Here is a 16426-nt window from a genome sequence, read left to right as displayed (position 1 = left end):
ACAGGAGTCTGTGACTCCTTAGTAGGTTGTGGTGTGTTTATCTACACCGTGCTTGGGTGACCCAGTCAGCTCCTGGTGCTTCCATTTGGCAGAGGAAATGGAGAACTTACCTGGTTTTATCTGTGAGGGCCGCACTGAAAATATTTGGCAATACTGCCATTGTTCTAGTATGTGTACAATTTTGTGATGGTTTGGGTAACAGCACAGCTCCCTCTCCAGTGCTCTGTTGTAGGCACTGCTGATAGAGAATATCCTGGAACTATTTGAAATACCCAGTGATACAGCAGGTAACTCCTCACCATCAGTTTCTTACACAGTATGATGGCTAAACCAGAAAATAGAATTCTGGAGTGCACAGAGAGGAGATGCCAATTCGAAGTAGGGAGCTGTTGTCTCACGAGTAGTGGGGAGATTGCTAGAGGGAAACACCACCTTCCCTAAGGCCTGTAGCAGGAAAAATCCTAGTGACAGATGGGACAGCATTCTGAAAGAGCTGTGGAGCTTACATGACTTCTCAAAAGTTGGTCAAACTAAGAAGTTTAAGAAGCTCAAGGCTAAAAGGCAATTTTAACTCAGTCTGTAAATTCTTCGTGGTAAGGAGATTTAAGATAGCAGAGGGCTGTAGCAAACAAAGACAGAAAAAGATCCAATACCTGGATGATCTAATTATACAAATCTTTACTGGTGATAAAGAGCAGGATTAAACTCAGTCAATGTAGCCATCTAAAAGTCCTGTATGTACTAGTTATCCTCACTAACACATCGAAAGAGGCATTTCCAGGGGGTTATTCGTTCCACCTATCTTAAGATGGATGAAATTGCTTGGAAGCCTGGCTTGATTTATTTGTTTGACATTACGCTGGAAGATGAGTTTAGAGAAGTCGTTTATCCAGCTGAAATTTGCCAGTGAGACTCATCTCCTCCAAACAGGCATTTCTTCTAAAGTTGGCAGTTGGTCAAGGAAGTGTCTTGAGATGCAGCAGAACACCCATTACTTGTAAATTTAAAATTGGCAAGGGAGCTTGTGGAATATAAGCAACAGTGGGAAGAACAGGAAGCTAGATCTGCACAGCTGGCCAAACTGAGCACCCTAAGAGAATGGCTCTTCAAAAATCTGACTTGTCTGGGGAACAGGTGAGGCTGCAGTCCCAGAAGACTCACACCAACATCAGTTTTCATAGAATCATTGGACTGGAAAAGACTCTTTAAGGTCCAACCGTTGCAGCAGCACTGCCAAACCCACGTTCCCAAGTGCCACATCCACGTGGCTTTGAAATCCCACCAGGGATGGGGACTTCACCACTGCCCTGGGTAGCCTCTGCCAGTGCTTGACAGCTCTTCCAGTGAAGAAATTTCTCCTAATATCCAACCTAAACCTTCCCTAGTACCACTTGAGGCTGTTTCCTCTTACCCTATTGCTTATTACCTGGGATAAGAAACTGACCCCCACCTGTTTTCAGCCCCCTTTCAGATAGTCGTAAAGAGCAACAAGGTTTCCCCTGAGCCTCCTTTGCTCCAGGCTGAGCCCCTTTCCCAGCTCCCTCAGCCCCTCCTGCTGCTCCAGCCCCTTCCCCAGCTCAGTTCCCTTCTCTGGACACGCTCCAGCCCCTCAATGCCTTTCTTGTCCTGAGGGGCCCAGAGCTGCCCCAGGATCTGAGGTGTGGCCCCAGCAGTGCCCAGCACAGGGGACAGTCACTGCCCCGGCCCTGCTGCCACCCCATGGCTGGCACAGCCCAGGTGCCATTGGCCTCTTGGCCCCCTGGGCACACCTGGGCTCATGTCCAGCCGCTGTCCCCAGCAGCCCCAGGGCCTTTCCCAGCTTTCCAGCCCCTCTGCCCCAGCCTGGAGCTGCAGGGGGTTGGTGAGACCCAAGCATCCCATTTTCCCAGCATGGCAAGCTCATCATGCTTACTGAGCAGTCAGAAAACACAAACCAACAGCTGCACATCAAAACTCACACAATGTTTTTCTTCAGTTGTATCACCCTCTGCCATTCAGGACTGCAGGGGACAAACATGTGGCCTTCTTCCTCCCCACCTCTTTCTAATAAATGCCTGATTATGCAGCTGCTGCATAATAGCTGCTGATGCCAGTGCAACTGTGCAGTGATTGCATAATCACTCCAGAGAATGGGAATCTCTGGGCAAAGCCTCATCCCAGCACCACCTGCCCAGTACTCATCTGTCAGGTTCTGGGGGTGCAGGGAGCCACTGGTGGTAAAGATTATTTTTGTATGTAACAGGCTACCAAATTTTCATGTGGAAGTGCTGTGAGATTATAGTGGACACAGGAGCATCCAGCAGTGGGGTCTGTTACAGCATGTGCATGTAAAAGCTGTTGTGGAACTAATCATCCTGAATTATTGCAGCCTTTCTGTTTCTCCTCTAATGTCAAAGTGCACACATGATAGCTGCAGTTATCACTGGGCAGCTGTAAGAAGCTTAAATTCTTGTCATGAAAAAATGAGCGTACAATAGATCCACAATAGGAGATGTGCACACAGATGCAAAAAAAAAGGGCAAATAATGAAAAGTAATGTAGAACAAAACGAGAATAACTCACCAGCTGGCAGTCATAATGGTTCACAACAAAAAATTTCCATGCTTCAGAAATTATCATTCAAACCATGCCATACCAAGTGGAATTCCTCAGTCCTGTGACACCAGCCAAGCACCATTTTTCTTTCTCTGTGACTCTAGAAATGCTGCTCTGCAGGGGTCATACACTGTCACTGAGCCATACACAAAGTTCCTGTTGCAGCCAAAGGACATTTGATACCCTAGCAGACGCATATCTAGATGCGGCTGTGAGACAGTATAAAAATAATAAACCAGTCACAGTTCCAGCACTGGCGTCAAAACACGTTTCTGTGTAAAACCAGCCAGATAACCACGGAACAGAAGTTGTTTCCTTGTCTTTTGCACTCTGCTGAAATTGCCCAAGGTCCTTGGCCTCTTCTCTTTCCACATCACAACACAGCTCAATTTCTACTATCACTTTTTTACATAGGAAAGGCGGGGAGGAAAGAGGGAAGAAGCATTTGTGCATAAAACCGCCTTTCTGCCTCCAGTGTGCAGTGCTGTAACCAACAATGGTGTTGTGGCTGTTATCCTTCTGCTTCTGACTGCAAAGAAACAAAGTTAAAAATTATTTATTGCTTGGATGATTATGTGCAAGGAAACACATACTGGATCTACAACAGGAAGCCAAACAGGAACCAGGTTAAATTTCAAAGGCTGTACTCCTATTGGTTTTAGCTGTTGATACTTTTGTTAACGTTAAAAAGCAGTTCAGTGTTGTTTTTTGAAATATCTTCAGAAACTTATTTTAAAAGAAATAGTTCAAATTTTCCTGCTGTTAGAAAAGCCACACAAATCCAGTTGTGAAAAGAAAAACATACACCGAAAGAACAGTTGCAGGAAACACGACTGGTTTCATCCTACAATGAAAGCTCTCAACACAGTAATTACTACATATTTTCTCTTGAACTCTGAGTCAGAAGACTAGCCAGCCCTCTTAATACTGAAAAGTGAGAGCATAAAATAAAGCTCTTTGGTAAAAGGAATAACTAATTCAAAAGTACTTTTTCTCACGTCATTAATATGCATTTTCTTCCCAGAAACGACAGAATCTCCTGTATTGCGCAGGGGTAAATAAAAAAGCTAGTTTAACTTGGAGTAAATACGCAACTCTGGACTAAACCACAGGTTTGGTATTCAAAGTTCAAGTGCTGAAACTGATTCTTCCCTCCTAAATAGATGGTTGTGCTGCAGCTGGAGCAATTTGAGCCTCTGGCGAGGCAGAGGGAAGCAGCACATGCATCTTGTCTCAGAAGACTGTTCATACTTGGGAGAGAAAAATGGAAATGGAAGAAAGAAAGGGGGAATAACTTCCTTAGTCAGATGAAGTGCAGAGGCTGAGGAGCAGTTCCAGCACCCAGAGGGGCTCCCTGGTTATTGGAGGCCAGCACAGGAATTGGGCACCTTCCTTCTCCTCCGCTGTTCTACCCCCCTGCCCCTGCAGCACCCACCTTCCTACCAGGGGAACAAGAGCCTGGAGTATTTCTTAGTGATCCAGCTGGGATCCAGTTCAAGCAATATATTAATTTGATCTGCTTTGTAAACCAACACTGCTGCCTTCTTTCAAATAGAGTCTGGGAGAAACTCTTGTCCCCTGAACATCTTGTCCCCTTCTAACATAAGTCCCCTGACGTCTCAGTGGCTTTCAGTTTTATTGACTTCTGTGGGCCTCGAAAGAAGTCAGCACCTCAAAGCTTTGCAAATGGTACCAGAACAGTCCAATCTAATATTTGGCTGACCCCTTTTCCCCTTGCAGTATGTTTCAGCAGTGCAATTTCCACAAAAGTGGTTGGGTTCAGCCTCTGTTTGACATCAGGACATGCTAGGCAGCAATTTCAATAGCTTGAATTTTGCTAATGCCAAGATGGCAGAGACTGTTAGGGCAAAAAGAGCAGGATATTCACCTGATGTAGGCTGGCCTGGGCTGTTGTTTAGCTCAGTAGATTATTCTTGAATTTTACAAAGAAGCTAAGCTATACCTATATATAAAATGTCAGAGATTAAATACAGAAACTGTGGGCCAGATAAATAGATACATAAATAAACAATAATAAATATTCCTTACATCTGGCCACATTTCTCCTGCACTCACTAACTTTTCTGTACATTTAATGCCAAGGTACAAACCACATTGTCCTGTATAACTGAGCTGCATTTACCCTCAGCTGTAACTTGCAAAGACCTGTTACAACACTTAGAATTGACCATCCCCATAAGCAAAGATACTCTGAGCTATACTGAGTATAGCTTACACAAACAGCCTTTTCAATTATGACCTTCATTTATAAATAAATTGGCGTAAAAAATTAAAAGTTACCAGGCTGCTCTGTAAGTGCCCTTCTTTCTGAATCAGGTAATACTGTTAAACCAAAGTTTTGGTGTTTGTGGGTGTTAAAAATATCCCTGTCAGTATTTTCAGTGCATTAGGGGACTGTGTAAGCAGGGGAAGGCAGTGTCCTATAAGCTACATTAAAAACCACATGGCAAGTTTTACTGCTTTTTATTCTTTATACCTCACTTTCAATTTCTAGTGGATCTGTTAAATTGAAATTGTCAGTCAGCATGAAAAGAGGCCTTTTTCTCCTATCATGTACCTGAATTTTAACACAGAAGGGCACACTCTTGTAAAGCCTCCTGTGCTTTCCACTGTGCTCTCCTGGATCCAAGATACATGGTTTGGCACTGCTGTATAAGAGCTCAGCAAACATGGAGAATATTTGAGTATCTGGGGTATGTCAGAGCCACTCTCTAGGAACAGATTTTGAAAGCTGGTGACAGCAGCTTTTGGGAAATTGGGATGAGCTGAAACCAGAGATAGCTCAGTCCTTACCACAGATGCAGAAATATTCAAGTTCACAGATTTTTTGGAAAGCTTTTACAGCAGTACCAAGAACAAATGGAGGATCAAGCCCTGCTCCAGAAAGTGCCCATCTATTACCCCACCCACAGGAACATGCAGCATCTCTTGACACGTCCTGAGCCTCAGGGATTCATCCTTACTGCCACTGAGTTTGTGAGATAGGGGGAAGAATACATCTAGGACTGCACATGTAGATGTAGGACAAGAATCTGCTTCTCTTTCCAGAGGTAGCTGTGTTTGAGGAAATACCTACAGGCCTTGGGTTCTCCATCAGAATCTTTTAGGATGTTATGGGTCTGTTATACATGTTAATCAAATCTGATGGTGAATAAACATGAGGGAAGAAGGTTTCTAACCAGAACATGGAGACTACAGAAACCCTTCCACTTAGTGGTACTGGACTGTAAAACAGAGTTGCATACATTTACATACAAAATTGTATATTTGCATGTGGCAATATGGGAGTGAAGATGGTGTTAAGAGAAATCTGTACTAGTGCTGCACATTTTATAATTCAGTTTTTGGGGGTAGTAGGGCTTCTCATTTCCTAAGTTAGGCTTGGGACTCTTAGGCTCCTGCACTATTGGTTTCTTTTGGAGCCTGAGGAGGAGTAGAGCAGCTCTGCAGAGGTGCCTGTTGCTTTCTGTTTCTAAAGGACCCTGAGGTGCCTCTCCAAAATTAAGCCATCTTACCATTCTGATGTCTGCAGTTAGGTGGGATGAAACCCACTTGGAGTATCTATGCCATTAAATTACACTACACACAGCAATAAATCTCCTTTCCAAAACAACGTGCTTGGACCTTAAAGAAGTAGACAAAACAATACTCTCTTGCCTCTAGCAATAGTTCCTCTCTTTTAAAATATCTTTCTCTATGACAGGAGTGCAATTAAAGCTATTTGGTCACTCCAGCTACCTGAAAAATATGTGAAAATGAGCACATTCTCAAGTGGAATAGAAAGTCTAGAGTTCCTTACATGATACCCACATTCAGTTTGGCATTATGATGCCTTGGGGTCTTGAAAAAAATTGAAGGCAGCTCAAACTGTTTACATAGCAAAATCGGGATTGGGGTTTTCTTTGTGAATCATACAAAGAAATTTTGGTTCAGGTTTTATCAGCTGTTTAATGGCTGCCACATGTTAGCAGGAAAATTGATCAACAATCAACCAGACTGAATTCCAGCCTCAGGCAATACATCTGATTGAGGCAGCCTAGTGACACAAGGGTTTCATAAATATCTGGAGAATTAGTAAGTCCAGCTAATTTTCAGTTTTACTTGTAATTGGTCATCCACTCTTTTAAGACTCTTTGGAAGGTCTGGGGTGTTTTGAGTATTTTTCTGAAATAACCTTAAGAGGAGGAAGAAAACCTTAGGAGGAAGAATTTCAGATCATGAAAAGTCAGCCTGCAGCTCTTCAGTGAGGAAAAAGACAGCTTTTCAGTGATTATCTTTCCGTTTATGTCCTGAAACCTTCATCTGTTCCTCCATTCAAAACTTGTAAATCAAATTTTGAATGCTTCATGTTTCCATTTAAAATAAAAACAAACGTCAGAAATTCTCCTGGATGTTTTTACTTTCCAGAAGAGTGTTCAGGAGTATCAACCAATTCAGGAAGTACCAAATGAAAAACGTTGCTACTAATTGAAAAATACTTGACTTTCAGGAGCATAGGATTACTTCAGAAACCATTATTTACAATAGGTAATATTTATTTATGTTAGCAACCCAGCTGTTTTCAAATCACTGCTCTTTGCAAGTGAGTATTGTAAAAGATGGCCATTAGTAAAAAAGAGAGAAAATTGTATCCTGTGTGGTTTCATTCCTCTCCCACCCAACCCAGCTGATGGGACAAAAGATGTATTTAATTCGTACAATTATAGATATTCCAGAGACTCTAGAGGAAACCAGTTTTCCCTCTTAGCTTTGGTCTGTTGGCCAGGCAGCCATATTAATAACAAAAGTTAAGCCAGCTGCTGTTTTAATACCCGCAGTTCAGGGGAAAGAGCTGGAGGAAGCCAGTCCTCGCCTGCAGCAGCTCTCCAGGCTCCCCTCCAAGTGCCAGACCTCCTCCTGCATCCGTTTGTGGGACAGGCCTTGGATCCAAGCAGATCTCAAGCCTCACTTACTGAAAGAGCAGCCAGATCTTTGGTAGTGTGACCAGAAGGCTGTACCAAAACCAGGCTGATCAAAACCAGTTCCTGGCTGGTTGAAATTTGTTTCCCAGCTCTCTGGCTTCCAGATCACAGTACTGTCCTAGACACAAGTCCAAACCTGTGGGCCTACCAGTGTGAAGCCCAAACACATGTGTATGCAAAGTGTTCCTCTGAAAACCATCTCTGAACTCAGTACTAGCAATAAAAAGTCATGGAATTGAATTAAAAAGTAATTTAAAGAGGCAAACAAAGCTCCTCCACTGGTGTGATAACCTAATCTCATGGGTAACTGCACACGGGGGGGACACAGCTGTTACTAATTAGAAGGTCTCAATATTAGGTTTAGATTTATCTGGAAAATAAGCAGCAGTGGAGTTTAAATCTTTCAAGTTCTTGTCTTTCCCTCTGGCACAGAGACCAGCACTGCACCTCCCTTGACCCATCAACCTTCCTCTGCAGGGCAGCAGCATGACCTAGCGAGCAGGTACCTGCCTGACATCTGCCAGCAGCTCTCTCTGCCCAAGCCAGCCTGTCCCTTAGGAGCACAAAATATTCCCAAAGTTTCTAAAGTTCCTCTAAATCCAGAGAGCAGCTCTCAGAAGTGATGTGATGCAATCTGCTGTTTGGTTTATATCCCCCGAGCCCTTATGGGAGTTGCACAAGCTGAAATTGGTCTGTTAGAGTTGAGATTCTTAGGAAATGTAGAGAGCAATTTAAAAAGCAGACTTAACAGCACTCACAACAAACTGTTCAGATGGAAAGTTCTTTAAAATTGCGCTGCTTCACAGGTTGATCTTTTCACAGGCTGATCTTTTCTAGCAAGCCCTTCTAGTAATCCATTGGAAGCAGTCTTTGCGACTGTTGAATACATTCTGCAGTGCTCCAATGTCTGAGACAGCTGACAGCAATCACCCTTTTAACACGTGATGCCCTTAGGTGATAATTAACACAGACAAGCGATTCTGCTGTGAAAGAGAACTGTAAGTAAGCAGGTGCCTGTTTCCCACCTGCATTTTCCAGGTGGAAGGGAGAACAGCCTGACAGGTGACCTGCACACCTTGTGTCTGACCTCACAGGCGTTGTGCTGATGTTAGCTGGTTGCAGCGTGAGCAAATACACTGCTGTAAGCATAATGCAAGGGAAATTCAAATAATCCAAATGGTTTCTCTCCACCTGCAGAGCAACATTGTTTAACTCTGGTGAATCAGGCATGTATTGCACATTCATTCCATTTAAACCTTACCACCATGCTGAGGTATTCGCTTTCAAACATATTTTGACATTTCTCTCCGTTCTTGCAGAACTGTCAGCTATGGTAGGAACAGCACTGGAGTTGAAATTTCAGTCTGTTTTTCAAGTTGAACATTTCCAGTGCCTGAATTTTGTTTAAACTCTTAAGCACCAGATGTCTGTCTTCCCCGAGCCAGCTATTAGTCAGAAATATTAGTGGTAGCTATCAGTGATGGTGGTCATTTTACACAGTGGCTGTGACAAAATTAATTTGTCACGACTTAAGGTCCTCCTCTCATCTGAACCTCATGCAGGTGCCAGGATGCATTGCACAGCTAGACCAGATGAGAATTTGTGATCCATCAAAAGTGAGGTTATTCAGCCTGGGGATGAAAATAGAGGCAAATCTAATGCTCTTTTATTGAAGATGGCAGCACCCAGGGCCACTGCTTAATGCTGAATTGTTCCTTGTCAATTCAAAAAGACCTAAACATTCAATCTCTTCGGTACTGAGCCAACCTGAAGCAATTTTTTCTTGTTGAAGTTTCCTCTGCATTGGAAAAACCTGAATCATTCAGCTATTTTGATGTTCTCCCAAAAAAAAAAAAAAAAAGATGAGCCCCACCTAAAAAGTCTCAGACTTTCCACTTTCTTTCATGCAAATAAGATGGCCAAATTGAGCTTGAACCAGCAGCATTCATTTTGGAATTTTGTAACTTTAAGAATTAATTTTGGTAACCCAAGCAACCTTTCAGTATCTATTTTGGATATAATGTTACATGCTCTGTATAACATAGCCATAGGAGTCTACAGATGCCAAACTATGGAAATTATTTCCCTGCTCTTTGGCAGACTCCGCAGGCACAGGGGTTAGATTATATTCTATTTCTTTCTGGTCTGAAATATATTTAGACAACTGAATGGCTTTTCAATTAATGGTTGTCCTGCAATTAATTTCTCATATCCTTCCTTTCAATCTGGTGGGGCTTTTACAAAGCCTAGTGCTTTGTGCTTTGTCCTCCCTTGTCCTTTCATTTCTGGGGAAGGAGGGCGCATTCCTATTTCCTGTAACAACTGGTGTAGCCACCAAAGGCTTCTTATTGCAGAAAGCTGTTTGTTAGCCTGGCATCCCAGCTCTTCCTGTGACCAAAGAGAGCAAAAGCTTTTCTCCCACTGACCAGATTGGAAGGCACTGCAGCAGAACCTCAACGGGTGCAGATCACAGCAGGTCTGCTCAGATCAGTGTAGTGCCATTTTATGCCAGAGTAAAACCTGAATAGTTGCAGATACCGGTCGCTTTCGTGGGAGCTGTGAGCCACAACTTGTGTAAGTCATGGATCCAGGGTGTATCTGAGGCCTGAAGGGACTGCGGTGATCAATGGCGCTTTTATGTCAACACCAACTTAACCAGAGGCCTTGTAATGGTGAATGTGGCAACTGTTTACCTCATTTGTCAGAAAAATGGCAGAAATCTCTGAAAAAACTTTCCTCCAGAGGCTCTGAATCATTCCTTCATTTCATTCCAGCAGAACTGAGCCACCAAGCAGTTATTGCTGTCAAAGAGGAGGCAATCTTTTAGTTGGCTGCTGCCTTGTCAGGCAACGAAAATCATAGAACTACAGAATGATTTGGGTTGGAACAGACCTTAAAGCTTATCCAGTTCTACCCCCTGCCATGGCAGGGATACCTTCCACTAGACCAGGTTGCTCCAAGCCCTGTCCAACCTGGCCTTGGACACTTCCAGGGATGGGCCAGCCACAGCTCCTCTGGGAAGAGCAGCAGTGGCAGCCTGGGGTGCTGTACAGTGACAATAACCTCTGCAAAGGAAAAAAGGAGCAACCTGAGCCACCTCCAGAGTACTGCCTTCAGCTCTACATGCATTAAAATCCTGTAGAAGTGACCAGAAGTGACAAACACAGGGTTTCTGTTGCCAAGCACACTGTGCTGGGAGACTGGAATATAGCATATGGAATATTCCCTTGCTCACAGAAATTAGCATTCATCCTTCTTAGGAAAATGCAGGTGTTTTTTATGGGATCCTGCTATTGCAAAATGATCTGAAGCAGTTCCTCCCAACCTTACTGGTCCAGCCACCAGTCAATCAATCAAGCACATGCCCCACTTAGCTTTTTGTAGGGGAAGAGGACCTTTTAGTAGCAACTGTCCTGTCAGGATTTAGTATCAGGGAGAGGCTGTGGACTCGGCATCAGACTCATCCAGCTTGGAAAAGGCAGGGTGATAACTTCCTACTTGCTGCAAGAGGCTTTCAGAGCTGAGTGGGGTCTATGTGTTGCTGGCTCTGCTGTTCACATCCTCCCACTCATTCTCCCATAGCTTAAGACAGATGAGAGGAATTGGCAGGAAATCCAAGCTACTTACAGGAGTGTTATTTTAGCTTCTGTGCTGCAGACAAATATTCATGAACTTTGCTATGGTATTTGGGTCCAGGAACTCCAGTAACTCACTTTACACCACCTTGGTGACACTCTTGATTTTGCATTAACCTGAAGAAGGACCTGGCCAGCAGCAACTTTGGGACACTCAGGTAGAGGAAAAGAGGCTGATAGGTCCAACACGTTTAAAATTGCATTTTGTCCCGGAACACACAAATGCCTGCTCTGCTTCATCTCTAAACATCTATTTAAAAGCAAGTAGATAACTAAAAGAAACTGCATCCTGTCAAACGGTCTAGTGATTTAGATTATGCAGATAGCAGATTAGTAAAGCATTTCATAGGAGGTGAACCACACGTGGCAATCTACAGAAGAGTGGGAAGAAACAGCTGAAGGTGCTGTGAAGGACAGAGGTGCCTGCAAGCCAAGATATGTGCTCATACTCTTCAGTTTCTCTCTCCCCAGGTGTTTTTTTAATTAGTTATAGCTAAGTCTCCTGAGACTCTCTTCTTGATATGAACAACTCATTTTAAACTTCATCTGTGTGCAGACCTCATAAGAGGCCTTGCATGTTGTGTTAATATGCATTTCTACCAATATCAGAAAAGGACAGTGACAGAACAAAACAACTTTTTTTTTTTTTTCTTTTTTTCTTTTTTTTTTTTTTTTTTATTATGAATAAGGCTGTTTAGGCTATTTGATTTTTAGAAAGGAATTAGCTGTCAAACCTTAGCAGGTTTGTGACTGAGTTTTGGGTGAAAGCTTAAAAACCCTCAGAGTTGTAAGAAAATCGCATATTTCTGTCTGGAGGTCCTCCCTGGATGACAGTACTGCAAAAAATGCCTAAATCTGAATTAAAATAAACCTACAATTGAGAATACTACAAGTTTTTCTTCACAGAAATACTTCGGTGTTGCATGTTCCTGAAACATTATGGAAACTATTTGTGCTTTATGTCTTCCAGAAAATTATATTGATGTGCCTCAAGATGGGAGAGGTAAGACCAGACTTCAAGGAGCAGCTTTCAAGAAAGTCAACTAAATTATAAGAGCTGAAAAAATTATGGATAAGGAGGAGAGAGAAAGACTACAAGAGGGAGATTGAGCAAGTCACCTGAAGACAAGACACCATTCAAACAACTTGTACAGGCAAATGATATAGAAAGAGTCTCCAGGATAAAGTAGTCTGTAAGCAATATTTTAATTCTAGACTGACACTATTATTATCTCTGAAAGGAAGCATCATATTTGAGAAAATGCTCAGTAGGAAGAAAATTAAGTTGCTCTGGCAAATCCACACAAAGGTGGAAAACAACCACAAGACAAACCTTTGGTAGATAACTTTTCTTTGCCTCCCCATCCATCAATTGCCATTTGAGCCTAATCTAAGTGTCAGAATCCTGAATGTGAGTTTTTCCAAAGTTCTCTGGTGAACATTTTATCACAATAGGGTAGATGCTGGTGATTCACATCACTGTTAACTGTATTGTCCTATGCATTGCAAGGTAAGCAGAGCCCTTTCATTGAGTTAGACTGCAGGGTAGCAATCATTTTAACCATAATGCACAGTTTTAGATTGCTGGCAATGATTTTGCTAAGACATCAAACATCTGAGCCCATCTTAAATTCAGGTTCTTGAAGAGGGCAACTTTATTAGGATGCAACACCATTCCACCCCCATACTCCTTGAAGCTGAAAGAGAAACAGAAGAAAAATCAACAAACTGTATATTTCAAACGCAATAATACCATTGTCCCTCTGCTTTACAAAGCAATAGTCCAATTCCCTCAGCCACTGACTGGTTGCAGAGTTTACCCCACTCAAATCTCAGAATCCATTTGGCAGCCAGAAAGGCAAGGACTCTGCCACAGAAGGATGTGGAGCACTTGGTCACTAGGTTGCAATAAGTTGGCTTAACTTTCCACGGGATGGGGTTATTTTAAAATCATACAGTATCAATTACATAAGCAAATCCTGTGAAATTCAGTTCTTTAAGATATATACATGGAGAACCTGGCAGTGACAAGCAAACAGAGGACTTCATCTGGAAGTCATAACACAAAGCCATGATAATGCCAATTTAATCCTTCATGTCTAATATTCTGTCCTGCAAATCTGAGTAACTTTAAAATAATTATGTATTTTACCATGTAACCACAACATGAGGAGTACCTTGTTAAAGAGTAATCAAATGTTCCTTTTGTACCTCTTTGGCTGAATAAATTTTAGTCTTCTGTTGAAGAACTCAAAAGGGGCACTCTTGTCAGTGATTTAATTTGTGACTGCTGAGTTCAGGATGGCACATGACTAAAACCATGCAGGAATAAATAGCGTTGGAGGACCCAACAAAGCTGGAAACCACAGGAGCGGAAGTCCAGTCTTCAAATAAAGCCCAATTTCAGTAGGATATGAACATGCACGTGCCCCTTTTCTCTGCAAACCAGCAACTAAACATGCTGGGTATCACTGAGTAGTGGCAGGCAGAACAAATTCATGGGTGGGACTGCCACCTTGCAGGCATTAGACTCCATCCTGTCCCGGGAAAGTGTGAAGCCTGGCCCATTCTCACTCATCACAGAAGCTCCTGCACACACTCCCAGCTTGTAGAGACCTAAGGGAGCTGCCACAGTGCACGTTATAACGCAGCACCTCAAATAAAACAGAGTCAAGATTCTTTAGATTCATGCTGAACCTGAGAGATTCGCCTCATTTCCTAGAAAGAATATGTCATTAGCACTGCTAAAGTTCAAAGCACTTTAGCTGGGAACACAAAGGCCCTCCAGCAAAGACATGCTGTAAGTAGCTTGCAGATGCTGGCAGACAGTCCAAGCTGCCCTCTCCTTGAAGAGGAGAGCTCGATGGGGACAGGATCCATGCTCCTGGTGGTGGGAGACATGAGCTGTAAGGCAGTGCTGGGAAGAACTCCCAAGAAAAGCAAAGGAAACCGCATAGCTGGAGGTGATGCCATCCATGCCAACATTATGCCTCCTCCACACTTCCTCGTTGGCTCCAAGATCCATAACCCCTGCAGACACCCAAAAAAGTATCCACAGTAACCAGTGTGGCGCTCTGCAGTAACTGCTTGGTCCTTTTACCTTCTCCCAGCACCTGCTTTCATTGTGAGGTAATGACTGCCACAAGAGAGCTTTGGAAAAAGCTTATGTTCATAAAGGAATTTGTATTAGATACTGGTTTGTGTGACTTACTGTATTTTTGTAAGGGTTTTTTTCCCTTTGGGAATTGTGCGTTATTAATGAGCAGTTTTATGCTTTACTTCTAGTACACCTATACCTGGTAATGGATGTGCTTTTTGTTTGTTTGTATTCTTTTGTTCTCTATACAGAGCCAGTTAATATAAGGTAGATACTCTCTGGCTGAAAATCTGATTCTGCCTACCAATTAATTTAGGGAGAAATCCATGTCATAGCTAGTGAACAATTTTTCATCAATTGTGTTGTTATAATCACCTGATAGTCTCTCTATTTTAGCAGAATAAAAGATCCTGAATAAGACTGATGCTAGTTGGGCCTTAAATTAAAGGGAAATAGTGCACCACGAATTTCCCTACCACCATTTCTCTCAGCCCTTCTCTCTTGGTGTTGGGACACTGGAGAAGAGCACTGGCTGCAGAAACAGCCACCTGAACACCTCAGCCACCTCTGTAGCTGTGCTCTGGTATCCCCCGGCATCTACTTGATCAAAATTACGGTGAACCAGATAAACTGCAATGAATTTTTCAGTTACTTCTGCCAAAAGAGACTGGTTCAAACACAATCTTCCTCTAAAAGAAACGATCTGGACTAAAATAGTTGTATTTTCCTCCATGTCCATCCTGATCTGGTTGGAAAAATAAGGGATCTAAAATTAAGACTTACAAAAGTGTGTAAGTTATAACCCCTTATGCGACAATGGCAGCTGTCTATCTCAGTGGCTATTAGTGACCTTCCTGCTCCAGAAGCCTCCTCCCCTGTCCAACTAACTTCCTCTCTTCTGTTTCACTGAGATCTGTGTCCAACCTCTTAGTAATTGCTGTGTATAACGTAGGACATAAAAAGATAAGTTATAAAGCTTGTGCAGGACTTGGTGTTGTACTTTAACCATCTTTTGTGCCTGGTTATCGATTTTACAAAAAACCAGAGTGAAAATAATCTGGCCTCTTAATGTATAATTCAGCATATTGTAGCAGCTATTTTAGAGACCTGTTTTTTATAGTTTTACTACGGCTGTAATTTCTGTATGAGGACTGTCCACTTGAAAAAGCAGCGAAGTTAACACGTCAAAATGATTTTCTAAAGTCAGTTCTGTTCCACACCTGTGATTGTGTACAAAAAGTAAAGCAACAAAAACAAAACCTCAACCACTGGCCGGGAAGAAACACCTTTTCTTAGCCTCAAAAGTTCTCTTCTGTAAAACAGACATTTCTTCTAGTCCTCCTTTTACAAAAGTAGTAAATTACTAAGAAGGTAATATATATACAGTACAATAGTCTATTTCGATAGTCAGCGGACTATTTTAGGCTAATTAAGCTAACTAGAAATTCTAGGGTTGCAGTGATTTCTCTTTATTGATACATTGACAATAATACTGTTTACATAACACTTGATGTTTGAAATCAATACGTGCCAGTGTCCAGTGATTTGCTAATCTAGTTTCTGGTCTAATCCTGTCCTATTTTTTGCAGCATTCTCTGACTTCATATTATGAACCATGTTGTCTTTCTAAAGTGATTGCCAAGTAAACCAAAAATGTGTTTTACACTGCTATTGCACTGCTCTCGTCTTTATACACAGTAGTTTTTATAAAGATGTCCTTAGGTTTTAATAAATGAGTGTAACGTAAACTAATCTCTGTAATAAAACTTGCTTTAGTGTTTCAAATGCTGTGTGGAATAGCTGTAGAGATTTGAGCTTCCAAGTGTTTCAATAGCTTCAAAACTCATGGCTTCCTTTCCATCTGCAGGAAATCCCCAGATACCAGAATTCCAAAGTCTGTACAAGGGTAAAATGAAGAGAGTGTACAAAGACTGGATTTAGAAATGGGGGGGAAGGGGCCCAAGAACCAAACCACACCTCAAGAAAACCACTAAGGCCATTGCATAAATCAATACATGTTCCATTTAGTCTGCATCACATTTCCAGCAGTTGTTAATACCAGATGTTTAAGAGGGGAGTGAGGGATACTGAACAGAGACTGTTAAGAAATAAACATA

The 16426-nt window shown here is 42.3% G+C and overlaps 1 protein-coding gene across 2 annotated transcripts in view; it reads left to right on the top strand.

Moving 5' to 3' along the window:
• The window catches only part of SHISAL1 (shisa like 1), a 70873-nt gene extending 54779 nt beyond the window's left edge, over positions 1-16094 (top strand). For both annotated transcript variants that reach the window (XM_039571145.1, XM_039571142.1), the window contains one exon: positions 12183-16094. In XM_039571145.1, the coding sequence (XP_039427079.1) occupies position 12183 (1 nt within the window). In that variant the 3' untranslated portion in view covers positions 12184-16094. The remainder of the gene's footprint in view (positions 1-12182) is intronic.
• The last annotated feature ends 332 nt before the right edge of the window (positions 16095-16426 follow it).

The sequence above is a fragment of the Corvus cornix genome, chromosome 1A, assembly GCF_000738735.6.
Source record: "Corvus cornix cornix isolate S_Up_H32 chromosome 1A, ASM73873v5, whole genome shotgun sequence".
Taxonomy (NCBI): Eukaryota; Metazoa; Chordata; class Aves; order Passeriformes; family Corvidae; genus Corvus; species Corvus cornix.
This window is presented reverse-complemented; position numbering and strand designations above follow the sequence as displayed.